Genomic DNA, 22,438 nt, shown 5'->3' on the forward strand with positions numbered 1-22,438 from the left:
ATTGTCCATTTTTCTCCTTTATATTTACACTCCACCTAACCCGACCTTTTGCTTGTTTCTTTGCTATTACCCTGAAGAATAGGTGAGATTGGCTGCTCAGGGTACTCAGTAAGAGGCTTGAATTTTGATCTAACACCCTGTGGTTATTTGCTTTTGCATATGAATAATTAGATGACATGAATTTTTCCCCAGCTTCTCTTTTGCTAGAGAGGGATTGTCATCAATACAACACATTTATGTTGTCTCTTTTTAATTCAGTGATGCAGAAGTTCATGTCTCCATTTTAGAAGGCTCAGTTCTAAATATATTTACTTTAGTGGTATGACTATATTAACTTAAAGTATCTGTCACTTGATCACATTTTTTCACAATGCTATATTTTTTTAAAAAAACAAGATTTTTTTTTCATTTTGAAAAAAACATTATTTTTAAATCTCAGACCAACAGCTGAATACATGACTATCATGTGCTACCTAAGATCTCCAAATATAGATGTAATAAAGGGATTTTAACAGAGCTGCAAAGGTTTTTGAAAAAAGCCATTTGAAAACAACTGAATTACCAACCAAGGGCCTCCATTCTGCATTGGCAAGTTCTGTGGTGGGGCAGAAAGCCACGTCTGTCCCTTGTTGAGCAGAAATGACAATTGGCTTCCTTTTGTACCAGTAACAACCATACTCTCAGCCTTTCAGAAATGCTTCAGATTAATTTGACAGGAAGAAAATGGGAAAGAACAAAGACGGAAAGGGGTGAATATGGTTGGACCTGAATAAACAGAAGCACTCTAAAAACAGTGTAAGCAGCTAAATCAGCATGCAGAGATACCTGTCTTGGAGGCCTTGGTGCTCTCCAGCTTGGTTGCTTTTTAGCAAATGTTTCATTACTCAAATTAGATAACATCTTCAGTGCAGGTTTATTATTTGGGTAGTTAAACATCTGCAAAAGAACAACCAAACTCAAGAGAGCGTCAGGTTACCCTCATTTCAGCCCTTTGCTACAAATATTCTTCTTTATTGGCACCTATATCTGTTCAGAACAACTGCCAGTTGAAGCAATTTCAGAAACTAAAAAATAACCTCCCTTGGAGGGAAATGCATCTTCTTCGTGCCTTCAAATTGTTAAAATAAGTTCATCATCTGATGTCTTTTGTGAATAAATCATGACAATATTATTTATTTATATGCTCCTCAAGCTAGATCCTAGGAGGTTTACACCAACACAGTAAACGTACAAATACAGTAACATAAAATATAAGCAATATATAACTGCAATAAAAACTAATGCACAAAATAAAATCAGTCCCCAAAGGTCCTCAGGAGAAACCAGTTCACTTCTCTTACCACTTGCCACTTCCCAGAGAATCATCCCAGTTGGCACCATCCGGATTTCAGAAGGCCATCTATTCCATACAGAGAACAGCTGGCAGATTTGATCAGGAAAAGTCACTTAAATGCCCAGGCACTAATCATTTGCATATTAATTTATAGCTTTAAAGAATTCTCTATCAGGATTTTGGGCTATCAAGGATTACAGCCTGTTGGTGAGACTGGCACCATCACAGTTAACAAGACATAGTTATAGTTATAACTGGAGAATCTATTCCTCCTACCCAGAATAACATGTGCCTCCCTGAATATGTTTTGTATTGACTATTCTTTTCTGTTACAGCCAACCATGGTTTTTGTGCCTTACCAAGTCATCGGAGATGGAGCAGGCACACCTGAACCAAACCCTCCTCCTCCACCGACCTATGATAGCGTGGCTACCAAATCTCAGTAAAACAAGAAGGAAATGTGAGAAGTGTTGCAGAAGAGGTTTTGGGAGAAGCAATGTGTTACTCTGTTTTGTCCTCCAGCTTCCTTGTTTGTTTTTCAATTAAACCTTTAAACACCAAATTAAATGGTGGCAAATTTTAAAGTTCTTCTAGTTTACTTAATAGCTATATAACACTTCCCAACAAGCAAGAATTTGTGCTGCAGATCATCAGTGTATTTATGAGGAAGTAGATTTCCTACACTGGATGATGGAAGCTGTTTATTACACTTCTGTTTATATTCTAGATGGTTTTATGACAAATATGGAATTAAGTAGGAGATCTGATGTTACAGAAAAGAGAAACAGCTACCAAAATTACAACACAAACTATTTATAAAAAAATGTTATTGACACAATACATGTAGTTCTCAATTTACGAATGCAATTTGGACCAGAATGTCCATTGCTAAGTGAGGCAGTTAAGTGAATTGTGCCCGATTTATGACCTGTTTTGCCGCTGTTAAGTAAATTATCCTGGTTGTTAAGTGACTCACGTGATCATTAAGCAAACTTGGTTTCCCACATTGACTTCTTAAAAGCTAGCTGGGAAGGTCACAAATAGCAATCACTGAGCCTGGCATGCTGTGATACATACGTGCTGGTTGCCGAGCACCTGTTTTGATCATAACGAACATGGGCATGATGCTGTGTGTGAAGACTGGTCATGAGTCATTTTTTTCAGTTCTGTTGTAACTGAATGGTCACTAAATGACATTGTAAATGGAGAACTACCTGTAATAGCGGTTGCATAATTACTGTGATCCCAAAACAGATTGGAAGAAGTTTGCATATAACAAAAATAATCCATATTGTTAGGGCACTTAAGCTGATCAAAAACACAGATTCCATGCAAATTGCCATTTTTGGGGGTTTTTTGACTATCCAACATGGGAAGCTGTAAACACACTCATTAGCTGCATCCTTGAAGAGTTTACAATTTTGATTTTAGGAGAAGCCCTCCTCTCATCTCTTGCAATACTAGACAACACAGTATCAACAGTAGAGACCTTCAAGTTTCTAGGTTCCATAATATCTCAAGACTTAAAAAGGACACCTAACATCAAAAATGCCACTAATAGTTACAACTGCAGGGGGGAAAATGCTACCAGCCTGCCTTCCATTGAGGACATGTATAACGCACGGTACAGAAAGAGGGCTTTGAAAATATAGGCCTCTCATATCCTGGACATAAACTTCCAATTTATTCCCTCAAGACAATGGGCAGGCATGTCAAACTCGTAATGTAATGTGACATTGCGTGATGTATCATGACGTTTTCCCCATTGCCTGCAATGGGGTGGGCATGGTTTTGGTGTGATGCATCCGGCCCATGGGCCGGCAGTTTGACATGCCTGCTATAGGGCATTGCAAGCCAAAACAACTAGACACATGGACAGTTTTTCCTCCCATGCCATCTCTCTATTAAACAACTAATTCCCACAACACTGTGAAACTACCTAGTAGAGCTGTATTACTACTATTCTCATCTTTCCTATTACCTATTTCGTTATCTTCTTATGACTAACTTTGTTTCCTGTATCTTACAATTTATATTGTTTTATTTAGTATCCTAGTATGATTTATGTTGATTGCTTATTTAATATACTACAACTATCACTAAATGTTTTATAATTATGTTGAAGGTATTTTGTGATCATGATTTATCACCTGTTGCTTGTATGTACACTTAAGACCATGTGCACCGGAGAGAAATTCCTTGTGTGTCCAATCACACTTGGCAAATAAAAATTTCTAATTCTATTCTGTTCTGTTCTGTTCTATGTTCTATTCTATTCTATTCTATTCTATTCTATTCTATTCTATTCTATTCTATTCTATTCTATTCTATTCTATTCTATTCTTTTCCATTTCCTATTATGAGTTTGTGGTAAGTTACACTGGGTGCAACTGAGAACTAACACACTGAAAATTGTGCTTGTAAGTGTTGAGGAGTGGAGTCAAATGAATTGAAGGAATGGTTTCATTTCATTCAGGGTTCCATTCTGTAACTTGTACAGAATTAATAGAGTGCTTCTAAATAGGATAGCAGATATCCCTTTCATTGCTAACTAAGTCATGTAAAGATCAATACATGCCTAATCCAACTAGAATCTCCCCACACACACCTTTTCTTTGGACAAATCAACCCCTGGAGCCAGACTTCTTATTCTCTTTCAGCTCAGTTTCCCCAGATTTAAATAAAGGCAGGCAGATTCAAGACCATTTTTGGGGTGCCCTTATGTTGTCTATGTGGATAACAATTTCTAAGAGGATGATTTATGTTGATTCCTCAATGTACTTGAATAGGGATAGAGGTAATAGCTTATATTCTTAAACGAATGCCACCCCACCACACTATAGTAAAGCAGATGGCTTCAGGTGAAAGAAGACAGGAAGTGATACAACAGCAAGATTTTCTAAAGCTTTGGATCTAGGAGATGTGGCTCGTATCACAGATACAACTTGGTGCTTTGCTTGGGTGCCAAAATATTTGGGTAGTTTTTCCCCTTGTAGAATAAGGGTGCAGGGTGAATCTTTTGACCAAGAAAGAGAATTTAAAATGTGTTCCTTAATTTCACTCTGTAGACTCCATAGACAGCAACAGAAAGGGCATCCACTACAACTAGTAGGTGAGAGATAGGCTCAGAGGTTTAATAGCAATGTATTTATACCAATATAGTCTTTTGTTTGGCAGTCAGACTTGGGATTGGCAATCACTAAGCAAAGTGGTTTCTAAGTGAAACCATAATTCTGCTTATGTTCAGATTTCAGATTTCCTTTGCTTTACAAACCCTTGAAGGCTCTAAATTTGAGACTTGGTCTTAAAAGTTGCTTTTCCATCACTCATATGCAGGGCTTTTTTTCTCATAGAACACTCAGAACGGAGTTCTGGCACCTTTTTTGGATGGAACCTTGTAGGGTACAAAAAAAGCACTGCTCATATGAACCCTTGTTAAATAAAGACTACTTGTAGCTTGAGTGCTGGAAGACACTCTTCCTCACTGAGCACAATGAGATTGCTTAATGAGAGAATGAGCCCATCCACACAGCCTCCTGACTTTGCCTCAAAGACTTCTGGTACCATCTTTAAGGACTCATCTGCATAATACAACCTCCCTCTCATTTCCAGTCCATAGCTGAGGGTAGCTACCATTGGCTTCCTCTGTTTCAATGTGGAAATCATGTTTTCCATTTTCTCTCCTCACTGCTTTACTGATAGGGTGGCTGCTGACTTTCTTCCAGGGCATCTGGGGTTTTGATGCTGGACAGACATGATCCCAGAAGAAGAGCAGCCCCACCAAGACTGCGGAAAAGCATAAACCAGAACTGCTGTGTAGCCACCTCCCTGTCATCACAGTTTTAGTTTCCCAGCAGGCCATGTCCCGTTTCTATGTGACTGACAGATCGCTCTAGGAAGGTAATTGCTACTGATAGATCAAGACCTCTCTAAAAGTACCTTTCTGTCAGCCCTGGATACGAAAAAAAAGGCCCAATGCTCATGAGGCATTTCTTGTGACCAGGTTGCTGCTCAGTGGTCTTTCTCTTAGGGTCAGAACAAATACTAGAGCAGGACCTCTGTAGACACAGCGCTCCATGAAGGAAACAATTGGGAGTTTTTCCTTGCAGGACAATGTTAGGGCAGTTCCAAGTAGAGAGCAGATATGGAGAGGGAGCAAATCCTATCAACATGCTTTTGAATCATCTCCCTAACTGGAGGAAAGGACATGAAACATGCTGAGGATATGTCACCATGAAGTAAGCTTGTTCAGTCACTCAACTTGAATGAGAGCTTAGTGAATACTATGACCCTCCGACCATCTATATGAATGTTAGTTTCCAGTGATGGCTTTATCAACCCTAAAATGTGTATTGGGACTTCTAAAATGAAAATGAAATTGATTTTTTTCAACATGTGTTGTTATCGTTAAAAAGGCTGATATCTTTTGAGTTTGCCCTCGTGAAATTTCAGTGGTCTCATGTGATCTCACATGTTTTCATGATTATGTCCTTTATTCTTTTCATTAATTTGTACATATTTCAATTATAATTTAATACTGAAAGATTGTGATTTTCAGAGGAGGCAGATTTGGACTAGGAAGTGAAAAAGTCCAATAGGCAGCCTATTTGATCTGGGAAACTAGGTTGCCTGAATTTTTCTCAAGTATCCTTCCTCCCTTAGAAGATGAATTTAGAGGACAACTTATGGAGAAGGAGGATCAGAAACCATAATGAAACATTTATCATCTCCTTCCTGATGCCTCCACACCAACTTTAATTGAAAGATTAAAAATTATACTTGTAGAATCTGCAGTTCTGATCTTCTGGTTGTTCGGAAAAAGAGAACTTCCAAAAATCTTGGATACGAATACCTAGATAAATTCAGAAGATTTTAAAGACTCGGGTACAATAAAAATGGGATGCTTTTCTTCAGGATGCAGAGAGAGCGAGAAAGAAGCCATGGAACTTTGTTTTTATATTTGACAGTTGCAGGGAGATTATAATATGCTCGAAAGTGGGAAGGTTTGACGTAACCCACAATAGAAGAATGGTTGGTGAGAATGATGGAACTTTCAGACAAGGCTAAATTGACTTCCTTGATTAGACAAAAGACTGGACTGACCGGAAGCCCCTTAGACACTTTTTACATGAAACAGAAAAAATAGCATTAGCAATAGCATTTGGGCTTACAGAGGTAATCCTCAAGTTACAACAGTTCATTTAGTGACTGTTCAATGTTACAATGGCACTAAAAAAAGTGACCATTTTTCACACTTATGACCATTGCAGCATCCCCAAGGTCATGTGATTAAAATTCACACTTTTGGCAATTGACTCATATTTATGACAGTTGCAGTGTCTCTGGTTCATGTGATCCCTTTTGCGACTTTCTGACCAACAAAATCAATGGGGAAGCTGGATTCATTTCACAACCGTGTTACTAGCTTCACAACTGCAGTAATTCTCTTAACAATGGTGACAAGAAAGGTCGTAAAGTGGGGAAAAATTAATTTAAGAAATGTCTCACTTAACAACATAAATGTTGGGTTCAATTGTGGTCGTACATTGAGGACCACTTGTACACCACTGCCCCTTAATGCTTTATAGCACACTTTGTGTGGTTTACAATGCTGAAGCATTATTTGCATGTTGCTCCCAACAATCTGCGTCCTCACTCTACTGACCCTGTGTGGATGGGAGGCTGAGCCAACCTTGAGCCTCATCAGGATCAAACTCCAGACTGTGGGCAGAGTTTAACTGCAAAACTGAACTTTAATCACTGTTCAGCTTTTTAAAAAGATGAAATCTGGTAATAGCATAGCTCATGGGAGGGAAGGGCAGAAGCTGATTCCCCTTCCAAAACACTATAATGTTGAAGCAGCCTGCTCTACACACAGACCCCGCGTAGAGGTTCGTGGCACAGGTCAATGTTGTTGTTAGTTGTGAAGTCGTGTCTGACCTATCGCAACCCCATGGACAACGTTCCTCCAGGCCTTCCTGTCCTCTACCATCTTCTGGAGTCCATTTAGGCTCGCAGAAGTCGTCTGCATCACCATAGTTCAAAGGCTTCAATTCTTTGGCACTCAGCCTTTCTTATGGTCCAACTTTCACAGCCATAAATTGCAACTGGGAAGACCGTAGCGTTGACTACACACATTTTTGTTGGCAAGGTGATGTCTCTGCTTTTTAGTGTGCTGTCTAGATTTGCCATGGCTTTCCTCCCCAAGAGCAAGCATCCTTTAATTTCTTGGCTGCAGCCCCCATCTGCAGTGATCTTGGAGCCCAGAAAAATAAAATCTGTCACTACCTCCATTTCTTCCCCATCTATTTGCCAGGAATTGAGAGGGCCAGATGCCATGATCTTGGTTTTCTTAATGTTAAGTTTCAACCCAAGTTTTGCACTCTCCTTCTTCACTCGTAACAAGAGGCTGTTTAGCTCCTCTTCACTTTCTGCCATTAGAGTGGTATCATCTGCATACCTTAGGTTGTTGATATTTCTCCTGGCAATTTTAATTCCAACTTTTGATTCATCTAGCCCTGCCTTTCTCATGATGTGCTCTGCATATAAGTTAAACAGGCAGAGTGACAGTATACAGCCTTGCCAGACTCCTTTCCCAATTTTGAACCAATCAGTGGTTCTGTGTCCAGTTCTCACTGTTGCTTCTTGACCTGCATATAGGTTTCTCAAGAGACAAATAAGATGGTCTGGTAGTCCCATCTCTTTAAGAACTTGCCACAGTTTGTTGTGATCATAGTTTGTTGTGGGCATAGACTTGGACTACTGTGATATTAAATGGTTTGCCTTGGATTCAAACTGAGATCATTCTGTCATTTGGGGGATTGTATCCCAGTATTGCTTTTCCTACTCTTTTATTGACTATGAAGGCTACTCCATTTCTTCTGAGGGATTCTTGCCTGCAGTAGTATACCTGATGGTCATCTGAATTAAATTCACCCATTCCTGTCCATTTTAGTTCACTGATTCCTAAGATGTCGATGTTCGGTCTTGTCATCTCTTGTTTGACCACGTCCAGCTTGCCTTGATTCATGGATCTTACATTCCAGATTCCTATGGAGAAAAAATCTTTACAGCATCGGACTTTCCTTTCACCACCAGATACATCCACAGCTGAGCACCCTTTTGGCTTTGGCCCAGTCACTTCATTCTTTCTGGCGCTACTAGTACTAGCCCTCTGCTCTTCCCCAGTAGCATAATGGAAACCTTCCGACCTGAGGGGCTCATCTTCCAGCGTCATATCTTTTTTCCTTTTGGTACTGTCCATGGGGTTTTCATGGCAAAGATACTGGAGTGGGTTGCCATTTCCTTCTCCAGCAGCAGGAGGATCAGGACTCTAGAGAGTGCACTCTGAAAAAATGGGGAACTCTCCAATGGTAGTCAACTCAAAAGCAAATGTTCAGTTTAAATAAGTGCAAAAGGAAATGTTATGCATTGGGCTCAATAGTAATACCAGGGGGGGTTGCTGGAACAGCTAACGGCTCTCCAGCAACCCAGACTACAAGTCTCCAGTGCTGCTATTGGCTATCCCTAGGCGGCAATGGTTGCTTCAAACCTATTGGCTGCCGCCTAGGGGCTAGACTATATATTGCGGCTAGTTACAGCCCAATTCCCAGTTCAGATTCTGCAAGCAATAAACCATGAGTTTTCCTGAACTCGCTTGCCTCGTCATTCCTGCGACAAAAAGCCCGCTACACAACAGGAAACATAATACAGTAGATTAACCCATTTGCTAATTCTGCTGATGCACATTTGCCTTTGGCATGTGCTTAGTGGCCAAACGATATGGTGGTCCAGGAGTTTCAGCGGCCTCGGAGGTTTACAGGGAGCGTTCCGCAAGGAGCGCAGTCAGAGGCTGGGCGGGACTCCCACCAGCCTCCTCCCCTTCTCGCCGTTGCGGCTTTCCCTATTTAATGGCCAAAAGGAGCAAGCCGAAAGCTACAGAGAGCGCCGGTGGAGGAAAAGGGGTGGGGGGGCGGGACATCCTCTCCTGCCGGAAGAGGGATACTTAAAGCAGCGTTTCCCAACCTTAGGAACTTGAAGATGCGTGGACTTCAACTCCCAGAATTCCCCAGCCAGCTGGCTGGGGAATTCTGGGAGTTGAAGTCCACGCATCTTCAAGTTCCTAAGGTTGGGAAACGCTGACTTAAAGAACTCCGAGGGAACGGACGGGGAGGCTGTGATCGCAGTGCGCGTCCTCTTTGTTTTTCCTTCTGGCGATTCCTGCAAAGGTTGTAGAAAGGGGTTAAAAATGAGTTCCTTCAAGCGTGGGACTTGCCTCCTTTGGGAGGAAGTAAGATCGAGGGATGCGTTTGATTTCAATAATTCGTTTTAGCCTGGGAATAGCAGGACCTTGTAAACTTGGATAATTTTCCTCTCGTCTCTGAATAAGCAGAAGGTTCCTGGCCACACAGTTATTTGTTGCAACGGTTAAACGGGGAAAAAAGTTTTTCCAGGACTCCTCGATTAAGCTATGAGTAAATCCTTTTACGTAGTAGGCGGCGGAACCCCGCCCTCCACTTACTTCCCTTAGTTATTTTCGTGTTCCTTAGTGTATCCGTATATCTCGTCTTGAGCGGCTGTCGTGAGTAGATTCTGATTACTATTTTTTTTTAAAAAAAATAATATGGAATTAATGTGTGGACCATCCTGTGCCTGCCGCTTCTCCCCTTCAGCCGTCCACCCGGGGTCTTCTCAGCCTCACCGTCACGGCAGGTTTTCTAGATGGGAGCATTTAAGAGGAGAATTAGCGGACAGGAAAAAGTTTACAGTCGATCTTCTTGCCCTGATGGAAGTGCCCAATACGCACAGAGGCGCCCTGTAAATTTACAAAGATTCAATATTTGAAGTTCACCGTTCAAAAGTTTGTGGGTGGGTCGAGTTCCGTTAATTCTGACTTCCCAAAAGAAAGTAGCTTCCTCTTAAGGTCTGTATAAATCCTAACTGGTGGGATTAATTCGGGCCATTTGGTCAGGGTTTTAAAAATCCGGAGGGGTTATTACAGGGGTCTTCAAACTTGGCCCTTTTATGACTTGTGGACTTCAACTCCCAGAATTCCTCAGCCAGCAAAGCTGGCTGAGGAATTCTGGGAGTTGAAGTCCACAAGTCATAAAAGGGCCAAGTTTGAAGACCCCTGGGTTATTAGATGTCAATTGCTGCTGGGACTTTATTGCTTCACTGCTTTCTGGGGTCCTCTGGAGTTTTGTTAGGAAACCCAGGCTGATGCTCGTGTTCTGAAAAGAAACCTCACCATATCGGTGAAGCAAAGATGGGATACAGATCCCTGCTCTTGTGTCCTTTAGAGCAGGGGTCCCCAACCCCTGAGCCGTGGCTTACTACCCAGCCCCGTGGTCTTTGTGTAGGGGCTGTATGCGTGCGTGCCTACCCAGCCCAGTTCCCTTCTCACCTACTCTCCTACTAGCTGGGCCAACAAGCCACAAAGGTTGTAAACCGCTGCTTTACAGTAACTTGTTCTATGCAAATGAGTATGAACTTGCTGGAAGATGGCAACCAGCATGATCGTCCATGCTTGATCCCTTTAATCCATTTTGCCAGTAACAGGAGAAGAGGGCAAGTACAATAAAAACTTTCCCAAATGAGAAATGCCGTTTAGCTGGATGGATCTGAGGTGGCGCTAAGATTAGAAAGAGACTTTTTTGCATTGCAAAATGGAATATAAGCATGTTCAGATTAACTTTTTCTCCCTGATATTTATGGAGATTCTCAATCCTCCAGGTCATGGTTGTCCCACAGGTGTTTTTCCAAAGGCAGCTGGAGTTATTTTTGTTTTTTTTTCCTTGAAAACATTTCAGTTCTCAACAAAGAAGCTTCTTTGGTTCTGGCTGAATGGTGGGAAAAGGGAAGATTTTTATCTTTGAGAAAGTTGTACCTGTTTAGTACCCTGCTCTGTGAAGCCATCTGGCAATCTTCTGCAGTTTTACGTTATGTTATCTCATAAATTTACGTTTATGTTATCTCATAAATTGAGATTAATGACAAGGATTAGGCTTTGCCTCTTTGATGCTAAGACAGAGGTCCCCAACCTTTTGAGCACCAGAGACCGGTTCCATGGAGAGAGGCTTTTCTGTGGACCGTAGGGAATGTGGTTTCATGTACTGCCTGCATCCCACAGATGGGGCTTTGCTTGTTTGCACAGACCGGTTTCTGGCATGCCGTGGCCTGGTGCCGGACCATGGACCAGGCGTTGGGGACCCCTGTGCTAAGACGTTAACTTTCCTCACTTGTTTGTTTGCAGGTATCTTAGCTATGGCAACATTTCCAGCAAGCATGGCCAGTGGAACCGTAGTTGTCATCCCCTCTAATGGAGAGAACGTAATCCAAACTGCCCCTGGATTTCCCACTGTTGCTCTTCAGGCATCCGGAGCAATTCCATATCCGCAGTATGGAGCTCAGCAACTTGGAATTTCTACCAATGCTCCTCATCAAGTCCTCCAAAAGGGTCCTGTGGAGAGATTCCTCAGTGCTGAGCCCAAAGTGCTTGGGGTACGCATGCTTTGCCATGTGCCTGTTTGAAGGCTATTAAGGTTTTAGAGCTATGTAGAGTCCTGAGAGCCCCATGTTGAAGTTCTGTAGTGCCTTGGGTTTTCCTTGGTTCTGGAATATACTCCAGAAACCTCTGTTCTTCCTGGTAGTTTCTTTTCTGTTTCTACAAAAAATTCTGAATTTGGATATGAAGTTCCTTTTTCTCCCTTCTCTCTGTGAAATGCAACTGTTGGACATTTCTCCATAAGAATTTGGTCCTAGATTGGCTACAACCCAAGCCGGTTGACGTTGCTTTGTCTTATGACCATGCTTAACTTCCTCTTGCAGAGGAGTCTGTAATGAGAGAAGTGGCATTCCTCTTTCAAAGGCCCATCTTGATATTCATACAGACCTTCTTCCTGACAAGAGCATTCCCATATAGGTCAAGCTAGATCATAAATCTGGAGTAAATGTCAGGTACATAGTGACAGTGGTGTCTCAAACTGTCCATTCTCCCCATTTCGATTTTTCAGCATAGGAAACCAGGCCTTGGGTCAACACCTGCCCTGGAAGCTTAGGAGCCCCAACCCCTTTCAAACACCTCTCAAGAGGCATAGAAAGTGATGCCTTTCCTGGGCTGCTAATAAATTAGAATGTTTGTCTTTCTCTGATTCAGAGAACAAATTTATCTTTTGTTGTGTGTTTTCCTACCGTAGGCCATCCAAATCATGATTGGGTTGATCCACATTGGTTTTGGGGCTGTTTCGCTTTGTCTCATTCCTTTTCAACGGTACTACCTTAACTTGTCTGGAATTGGAGGTTACCCCTTTTGGGGAGGGATATTTGTAAGTATGTGCAAATTTCTATTCCGTCATGTACCAAGGTGTTAATGGCTAACAGATACCTAGAGAAGTCCTGTTTGCATTGGAGCCTCCTTGGCTTTTCATGGGTGCCAGATTTATATGATATTTTTTTCTGTGGATATTTCCAGTGGACTAAAATCAATCTTCTTCTGTTTCTTTTTCCATAGTTCATTACTTCTGGATCACTTTGTGTAGCAGCTGCAAACCGTCCAAATCGTGGTTTGGTGAGAAAGCTACTGTATATAGCATTTGAACTTCTTTTATGCTGTTTCTTGATAATCACTTAGCACTCTTTATATTGTCTATTGCCTTCAGATACTGCTCAGTCTTAAATCAACATTTGGGAAAGAAAAGCAAACTAAAAAGCCCCCCCTTCTTCTTTGATCAATTTTTGCTTCCAAGCTTTGCTTCCATTAAAAGCTGTGTATCAACAGTAGAGACTGATCAACCATCCAGAATTGGAGCCTCCCCTGGTCCCCATTTTGCAATGGGCTTCTTCCCAAGTTTTTTATTTATTTATTATTTTTTATTTTAATTCCATTTATATCCCGCCCTTCTCCGAAGACTCAGGGCGACTTACAAGCTTAGCAGTAGCTTTCATTCTATGTATATGCCTGCTTATTAGGGCTTTCATACAACCCCCCCAAGCGGCATTATTACAAAGTCAGCTTATTGCCCCCAACAATCTGGGTCCTCATTTTACCTACCTCGGAAGGATGGAAGGCTGAGTCAACCTTGAGCCTGGTGGGATGCGAACCTGCGCTAATTGCAGGCAGCTGGTGTTACTTAAGGAGGCATTAGCCCACTGCTCCACCAAGTTCCCTTCCTGATGTGCAACTTGCAGTACTGCAACTCCTGTCAGTACCATGACGAAAATGAGAGAAGTCTGAGAGAGTCAATGACCATGATGTGGGTGCTTGTTCTACGAGAGCTTCCTTAGTGGCTACTGCTAGTCCTGAGTAAAGTCCTGAGTAAAGTATCTTCTCGCATTCTCTATCTTGAACCAGATTGCCAAAAAAGCTCCTACTCCTTTACCTCCACCATCTTGACAGAGGTTCCTGTTTCAGCAGTATTCCTACATGGAAGCAACATTAGAAAGAAAGAAGCAGTGTATTAGGAGTAAAAGTATGGAATAAGTGTGGGTCTCATCCTGGGAATCAAAGAGAGGAGACAGCTGATGGTAGCCCTCCTGCAAAGAGCTTGCTTTTTTCTCTCCTGTTTCTCCTTGGTTTAAAGTGTTCATGGAAACACAGAAAAGTTTTTGTCTTGTAAAGGAACATAGTCTGGATTCAAGAGAAGTAAAATATCCATCTTGATAGAAAAATACTACATTCCTGACATGGGAGAACTAAAAACAGAGCAGTTTTTGAATGTTCAGAATTCTCACAAGTGACTCCAAGGGTTTCTCCATCCCCGTCTCACTAGTTGCCTCTCTGTAATGTTGTATAGCTAGAAGAGCATTTGACCTTAACATTTAATGCTTAGAGTGCATTGTGTCCTAGAATAAACAGTGTGGGATTTCTTTCTTTACCAGAATGTTATTGGGTGAATAAACCTTACCAGTTTTCCTGTCACTGTTAGCCACCTGGCCTTCAATGGAGGCTGACCTCCAGAAACAGAAAGAAAGAATTGACAGTGTTAGAAAAACCTTCAAATGAATTGTGACGTTTGCCTTTCCACTGTGGAAAATCCTGTTGTCGCTGCTGTTTGATACCTATGGTTTTAGTGGATGTTATCTGGTTTCACCACTGAATGGTTATGTGGTCATTAAGCAGCCTCACAGAATTTCTCTGTCACTGTTTTTACCATAGTTGTGGCTAATTATTTTATGCTTTGTATTTAATGAGACTTAAGCTGTCACCGTAATTGTAATTTCTCTCCTTCTGGTGCATTGACGTTTCAGGTGAAATCTAGTGTAGGATTGAACATCACAAGTGCTATAATGGCATTAGTTGGTATCATGCTGTATATGAGCGACCTGATCATCAGCAGTGCTTCTCTATATTACACTACAAGTATAATTGTAAGTAAACTAATATGGTCATAAATTTTGACTACATGTGCAGATTCCTGAAGGAGAGTATATATGCTGCTGGGATACCCTTAGAGTTTTGTTTGAAACGTTTCTTTGAATAGGTCTAAGTCTCAAAGACATGAGTGCTATTTCATGTGAATTTTTAAAATATATTTATATATTTGTTAAATAAGAGCAAGCAATCTTCTGGTTATCCAAGTACAAAGTGCATAGGACTTTGTAGACTTCATCCTTCTTCTCCAGCTTTTGTTTTTTGGTGGGAAGAGGGATAGATATGGTTGTTGATTGTTTTCTTGCAGACATTTCACTACTCATACTAGGTAATATCATCAGTGCATCAGTTTGGGTAATAAAACATCTGCAAGAAAACAACCAAGCTCAGAGAGTACTAAGGATCCCCCATTTCATCCAAGCTACAAATATTCTCTTCCATCAATAAATTTTATTTCTTAAATAGATTGTTTGAAAACTCTATATAGAACAGAATACAGCCATACATGTTGAAATTTATACCACGTTTTCCTACCACCTCCACATCCCCTTCTTTGCATTTGCCACACCAGTTTTAGAAAACTGAAATTTAGGTAAATTCTAAAGTGTGGACACTTTAGAACCATACCAATACCTGGAACCAACGGCTTGATTTTTTTACTATTTTGTAAAGTGCTTTCTTATGAGTGTTAAATCATAATAGTATCACATCCAGAGTTTTTCCCCTTTTCAACTTGACAGATGATTGGAAAGAACTTGGCTAAAGAAAATAGATATAGCTGCATCCTTATTGATAAAGGGACACCATATATCTTTGACTGAATCTAAATCACATTGCTGCCTTTAACCATACTCTTAATGCCAATTTCCCCAATTTTCCCATGAGGTTACCTTTACCTTATCCTTAGCCGATGAGTAAGATTCCAAGCCTTAAGTCCTCATTAGCTGTACTGGTATAAAACTAGTTTTTTCCTCTCCTCTTATTCTGACCTCATCCAACAACAGCCTCAAGGTGTATACAATCTATTTCCCTTCATCCATTATCTTGGAGATAAAGTCAGGTGACCAAGACTGGATATGTTAGTCAGGGCTTTTTTTCTCATAGAACGCTCAGAACAGAGTTCCTGCACCTTTTTTGGATGGAACCTTGTAGGGTAGGCAAGGCAGGTTATATGACGTGTGAGTTCTGGCACCTTTTTCTTTTACAAAAAAGCACTGATGTTAGGACAGTGGGGAGGCCTTTTGCTTTTCCTCTTTGGACTAGCCAGCCTCTGTGTTAACTGCTTTCAGTTCAGTCCCTTGTGACTCTTGGTGTAATTCAGGAGAACATGCACCCAAAATGTTCACCCGTGTTTGAGTCATCATAACCTGAATATCTTGTTCTTGGGAACATGTAGCTTTAAATAAGGAAGCAGAGGGACTGAAGATAAAACAAAGCATCTTTTACTGACATGCAAAGCTAGAGTGATCACTGGGCACCTGGGCGGCAGATTGCCAAAGAGCCTAGAAGTAAGAAGTACTATTGATTAAAAACCCTTTGAACTATTGGATAAGAATGCTAAAGTAATGTACATCGTACTATGGGCTTTACAGCTGGAAGGGAACCTTTGACATTATGATGGGATGTCCTTACCGTGGTCTGACCCGGGCCCTCCAAATTCCACATTCCTACAAAGGCTTCAATCTGACCTGCTAACCCTACTACCACCTTGAACAATGTCCTTCAGCCGGTTTAGTTGGGAGAGCTGAGAAATTCTGCATCAGTAAAACTAATGATTTAGCCTGAGCGTTGGATTCTTCTTCTCTGCTTCATCCTCCATGAGCAGCTTTTTGTGGTGCAGAAAGGAGAAACAAGGCTCAGGTGAAATAGGTGCTACTGTGCAATGATTTAACTTGATGTGTGGCTCTGAAATGTGATTGATTCCCCCTTTGATTCTCAGGATTATCTGGAATTTCCCTTCAGAATGCTACAAAACATAAGAGGTGCTACGTTCCCTCGTGTGGTTTTCTCCTATCACACAGGCTGTACAGGCAGTCTTTAACTGAATGAATAACTATTCATTTAGTGACCATTCAAAGAGTCAGTGGCACTCAAAGCTATGGCCACTCCTTGCATGTATGGCCATTGTAGCATCTTCACAGTCACATGATTAAAACTCGGGGGCTTGGCTACTAGCAGTGTATTTAGGACAGTTGCAGCATCCCCTCTGCAGACTTTCCCAGCCAGCTTCTGATCAGCAAAGACGATGGGGGTGGGGAAGCTGGAGTCACTTAGCAACCGTAGGATTCCCTTAACTGCAGCGATTTCCTTAACAACGGTGGCAAGAAAGGTAAAATTACGCATGACTCACTTAACAAGTGCCTTGCTAACGATGGAATATTCTGGTCCCAATTCTGATTGTAGGTCAAGGATTACCTGTATGCTGTCTCTGTTTTTCCCAGTACAATTTTTCCTCCTAGTGTTTCCCCAGGAAGCAGTTGGCAGTCCCTTTTAATGGTGTAGCACATAAAATAAAATAAAATACATACACTACATTAATTTCTCAGCAAATTACAACCATCTTTCCACATGTCTCCATACTCTGCAGGGTGTCGGTTATGGCCTCTCCATTGTGCTGCTCTTGTTCAGCCTGCTGGAATTTTGCATCGCTGTTTCACTTGCACATTTTGGGTGCCAGGCAACTTGCTGTGGTAATGAACAGGTAAATATATGACCGTTTGATAATAGATTCTGTTTTGCCAGAGAGGGAATGTCATGAATGCAACACATTTCTCTTTTTAATTTATGATGCAGAAGTTCATGTCCTCATTTAAGAGGGCTCCGTTCTAAATGCATATATTTACTTTAGTAGTGTGACTGCATTTATTTAAAGCATCTGTCACTTGACCACGTCTTCTCACAATGCTACCATTTTTTGGGGGAAAAATAGGTCTTTTTCATATGGTATATTTTTTTAAATAACATTATTTTTAAATCTCAGACCCAACAGCTGAATACATGACTATCATGTGCTACCTAAGATCTCCAGATATTGATGTGGTAATAAAGGGATTTTAACAGAGCTGCAAAGGTTTTTGAAAAAAAACCATTTGAAAACAACTGAATTACCAACCAAGGGCCTCCATTCTGCATTGGCAAGTTCTGTGGTGGGGCAGAAAGCCACACCTGTCCCTTGTTCAGCAGAAATGACAATTAGCTTCCTTTTGTACCAGTAACAAACATACTCTCAACCTTTCAGAAATGCTTCAGATTAATTTGAAAGGAAGAAATTGGGAAAGAACAAAGACTGAAAGGGGCGAATATGGTTGGACCTGAATAAACAGAAGCACTCTAAAAACAGTGTAAGCAGCTAAATCAGCATGCAGAGATACCTGTCTTGGAGGCCTTGGTGCTCTCCAGCTAGGTTGCTTTCTAACAAATGTTTCATTACTCAAACAAGGAAACATCATCAGTGCAGGTTTATTATTTGGGTAGTGAAACATCTGCAAAAAAGCAACCAAGCTTAGAGACCATCAAGGTCTCCTCATTTCAACCCTGAGCTACAAATATTCTCCTTTATCAGCACCTGTATCCGTTCAGAACAACTGAAGCCATTTCAGACACCAAAAAATAATTTTCCCTAGAGGGAAATGCTGCTTCTTCCGGCCTGTAAATGTTAAAATAAGTTAATAATCTGATGTCTTTTTTGAATAAATCACGAGAATATTATTTATTTATTTATATGCTCCTCAATTAAGTTGGACCCTAGGAGGTTTACAACAAGAGAGTAACCGTATGAATTCAGAAACATAAAATATAAGCAATATATAACAGCAAAAAACACACTAATGCACAAAATAAAATCAGTCCCTCAAAGGTCCCCAAGGAGAAGCCGGTTCACTTCTCTTACCAATGTCCAGAGGACCATCCCAGTTAGCACCATCCTTATTTCAGAAGGGTCAGGGTTACATACAGAAAACACGCACTGGGGTGGGGGCGAGTGTCTTCCTGTCGCACCTCTGGGTAGGTGGGAGATCCTGAGCAGATATTCTCTGAATGTGTGGATAAAGCTGGCAGGTTTGATCAGGAAAAGTTACTTAAATGCCCAGGCCCTAAATCATTTGCATGTTAATTTATAGTTTTAAAGAATTCTCTATCAGGACTTTGAGCTATCAAGGATTTCAGCCTGTTGTTGAGACTGCCAGTATTACAGCTAACAACACAACTGGAGAATCTATTTCTCCTACCCGGAGTAAGAGATGCCTCCCTGAATATTGACTATTTTTTTCTGTTACAGCCAACTACGCATTTTCTGCCTTACCAAGTCATCGGAGATGGAGCAGTCACAGTTGAACCAAATCCTCCTCCTCCACCACCGACTTACGAGAACATGATCACCATGTAAAACAGGAAGGAAATATAGAAGTGTTGCAACAGAGGTTTCAGGAGAAGCAATGCGTTACTTTGTTTTGTCCTCCAGCTTCCTTATTTATATTTCAATTACAACCTTTAAACACCAAATTAAATGGTGGCAAGTTTTAAAAGTTCTATTTTTCTAATAATTATAACACTTCCCTAGAAGCAAGAATTTTCTTCGACGAATCTGTGTATAGACGGGAAGTTGAACAACTAGCCTTGTATGTGGTCAGAACAGTCTTGAACTGTACATACTCAAAACCAGGGCTTTTTTTCTCATAGAACGCTCAGAACGGAGTTCCGGCACCTTTTTTGGATGGAACCTTGTAGGGTAGACAAGGTGGGTTGTATGACGTGTGAGTTCCGGCACCTTTTTCTTTTACAAAAAAAGCACTGCTCAAAACACTAGAAATGATAGTAGATTTTAGGAGAAGCCCTCCTCTCATCTCTTGCAATACTAGACAACACAGTATCAACAGTAGAGACCTTCAAGTTTCTAGGTTCTATAATAACTGAGGACTTAAAATGGACACCTAACATCAAAAATGTCATCAAGAAAGCACAACAAAGAATGTGCTTCCTGTGCCAACTCAGAAAGCTGAGACTGTCCAAGGAACATTGACGCTGTCATTTGCACCTCTGTAACTGTCTGGTTTGACACTGCAATCAATCAAACAAGACAGACAAACTTCAACTGATAGACCTGCAGAAAAAACAATTGCTACCAGCCTGCCTTTCATTGAGGACCTGTACTATGCAGGAGCCAGAAAGAAGGCTGTGAAATTATCCATAGGCCCCTCACATCCTGGACGTAAACTCTTTCAATTTCTTCCCTCAAGTTGACCTTATAGCGTATTGCAGGCCAAAGCAACTAGACACAAGGCCTGGTTTTTCCCCCATGCCACCACTCTGCTAAAGAACTAATTCCCACAACAATGTCAAACTACTAGTAGACTGTATTACTATTATCTTTCTCATCTTCCTACTGTATTACCTATTTCCTTATCTTCTTATGAATACAACTTTGTTGTATCTTAGAATTTGTATCGTTTTATTTAGTATCCTAGTATGATTTATGTTGATTGCTTATTTAGAATCCTATGATTATCACTGAGTATTGTATCTTATGATTTATGATGAATGTATTTTATGATTATAATTGTGATTTATCACTTATTGTTTTTAAGTACACTGAGAGTTATACACTGGAGACAGATTCCTTGTGTATCCAATCATACTTGACCAATAAAGAATTCAATTCCTATTCCACTCCACTCCACTCCATTGTATTCTTATGAATTTGTGGTGAGTTTCAGTGGGTGTATCTGAGAACTAACATGCTGGAAATTGTGCTGTAAGTGGTGGTAGAGTCCTCAACTTAGAAGCATTCATTAAAAAAAACATTCAAGGTTTTAATGGCACTGAAAAAAGTGACTTATGACTGGTCCTCCCACTTACAGCTTTTGTTGCATCCTCATGATCAGTGTGATCAAAATTTGTGTGCTTGGAACCTGGCATGTATTTATGACAATCGCGCTATTCCCGAGTCGTGTGATCACCATTTGCAACCTTCCCAGCCAGCTTCTGATAAGCAGAGTCAATGAGGGAAGCCAGATTGGCTTAACAGCCGTGTGATTCACTTAACTGCAGGGATTCATTCAATAACTATGGCAAAAAAAAAAGATGTAAAATAGGACATGACTCACTTAACAACTATCTTGCTTAGCAACAGAAATTCTGGTCCCAATTGTGGTTGTACAGGGGTAGGGAACCTTGGTTCTTTTATGACTTGTGGACTTCAATACCCAGAATTCCTGGACCAGCCATGCTGACTTAGGAATTCTGGGAGTTGAAATCCACAAGTCATAAAGAGCCAGGACTACCTCTAAAATATCAATTGCTTTTTTTTTTGACAGGTCCTGTGAACTTGATGACCATAAGCCTACATTGCACTAAAATATAATGGTACTTGTAAACCATGTTTTTTAGATTATGGCTTGGTTTATACTTAAGATTTATTCAACAAACCGTTGTTGAAATGAACCGTGACTTAATGCACTATGGGTTTTAGCTATCCTGAGGGCTTTAGTTATAAAGTAAATATAAACTGTATTGTTAAAACTCTTCCCAGCACAATGGAACTGGATCCTGTCTGGTCTGTAATCCTGTATCTTGTAACAAGAAGCCAACTGAAACTAACGAGGAACATTGTTCCTTCACCCCACAATCCCTTTTTGTGTGTGTATCCTGGGCCAGACACCATTCAGGAGACTTTCTCCAATTTAAGAAAGAAGATCAAAGTTCTTCACAAGCAGGATGTTGTGTAGTGAGTTCTTTGGAGGCAGTTAGTGAGATAGAGGTTGTAAACAGGAACATTGCTTTAATGAGGCAAGTAGGAACAGAACTGAATCAGAGGCTTCTGCGCAGCTACTTATATGGTTGGCCACTAGGCAGTGGCCACTAGGTTTAAAGGAACCCATTCCCGCCCCAAATCATCCAATGATCTTGGAGACAGCAAGTCTGGCAAGTCAATGACCGTTACACAGACACACCAATTGAGCAACATTAAGCAGCATTCAACAGACATGTGAAACAGTTCAAGTAAAATCCCAATACATTACACCCCTCCCCCCTAGAGTGTATACACATTATTAAAATTATTTAAAAATAAAGTCTTGTAAATGTGGTGGTCTGCGCGACCTTGCAGACTGTCTGGGGGACCCAGGCAACCCCCAGTCTACCAGCTTGCCTGCCAGGCTGGGTAGACCAGGGCTCACAAGTTCACAAGAGTCGGATTGACTCAAGTCTCTTTGGCTGGCTATTCCAGGTTGGCCCAAACCAAAGTCCAAAGAAGAAGCAGAGTCAGTGCAGTTGCTGCCTTGTTCGGGTTGACTTTCCCCATTTGGAGACCTATGTTGCACTCCCGGACTTTGTCCATCTACGACCACCTCCCCGTTGTACTGATTGGTTGAGTCCTCAGAGCGTGGGAACTGCCCTGCTTGGCTGCTGGTTTCTGGCTCTATTTGTGGACCTGCCATGAGGTGCTCGCTTAGTGGCCATTCTGCAAAACACTTCCACTGATGTTGGAAGGGAGCTGATGTTGCATGCCTTGTGAGGTTAGTCCTCAAGAAGGCCTGAAACTCTGCTGCTGTGAACTGGGCCCCGTTGTCTGAGACTACGATGTCCGGTAGCCCGTGTATGGCAAAAAGCTTTCTAAGCACCTGGATGGTCCTAGCAGTAGTCATAGTTGAAATAGGAATTACTTCCAACCATTTAGAGTGGCTGTCAACCACTATCAAAAACAGCTGTCCCTGAAAGGGCCCAGCGAAGTCAATGTGAAT

The 22,438-nt window shown here is 41.2% G+C and overlaps 2 protein-coding genes across 5 annotated transcripts in view; both read left to right on the plus strand.

The window, feature by feature from the left end:
- The window catches only part of LOC310636450 (membrane-spanning 4-domains subfamily A member 15-like), a 32,635-nt gene extending 12,271 nt beyond the window's left edge, over window positions 1–20,364 (plus strand). For 3 of the 4 annotated variants that reach the window (XM_083356302.1, XM_083356304.1, XM_083356305.1), the window contains one exon: window positions 1,669–3,570. In XM_083356302.1, coding sequence (XP_083212428.1) covers window positions 1,669–1,779 — 111 coding nt within the window. In that variant the 3' untranslated portion in view covers window positions 1,780–3,570. Of the gene's footprint in view, window positions 1–1,668; window positions 3,571–19,107 lie in introns of those variants that run through there. The other variant, XM_083356303.1, reaches the window with a different exon arrangement.
- On the plus strand, window positions 9,555–19,209 carry LOC310636479 (membrane-spanning 4-domains subfamily A member 8-like). Its single transcript, XM_083356364.1, has 7 exons — window positions 9,555–9,914; window positions 11,586–11,833; window positions 12,529–12,657; window positions 12,843–12,899; window positions 14,579–14,698; window positions 17,290–17,403; window positions 18,979–19,209. The coding sequence occupies exons 2-7, from the start codon at window positions 11,597–11,599 to the stop codon at window positions 19,084–19,086; spliced, it is 765 nt and encodes a 254-aa protein (XP_083212490.1). The 5' UTR covers window positions 9,555–9,914; window positions 11,586–11,596; the 3' UTR covers window positions 19,087–19,209.
- Window positions 20,365–22,438: the final 2,074 nt, after the last annotated feature.

The sequence above is a fragment of the Vipera ursinii genome, assembly GCF_947247035.1.
Source record: "Vipera ursinii genome assembly, chromosome: 1".
NCBI lineage: Eukaryota > Metazoa > Chordata > Lepidosauria > Squamata > Viperidae > Vipera > Vipera ursinii.

Bases quoted from the DNA above. Each gene is read 5' to 3' on its own strand.
- LOC310636479 (XM_083356364.1), top strand. From the start codon at position 11,597: ATGGCAACATTTCCAGCAAGCATGGCCAGTGGAACCGTAGTTGTCATC. The intron at 11,834-12,528 runs GTACGCATGCTT...TTCCTACCGTAG, and splicing joins CTGAGCCCAAAGTGCTTGGG to GCCATCCAAATCATGATTGG. The intron at 14,699-17,289 runs GTAAGTAAACTA...CATACTCTGCAG, and splicing joins ATTACACTACAAGTATAATT to GGTGTCGGTTATGGCCTCTC.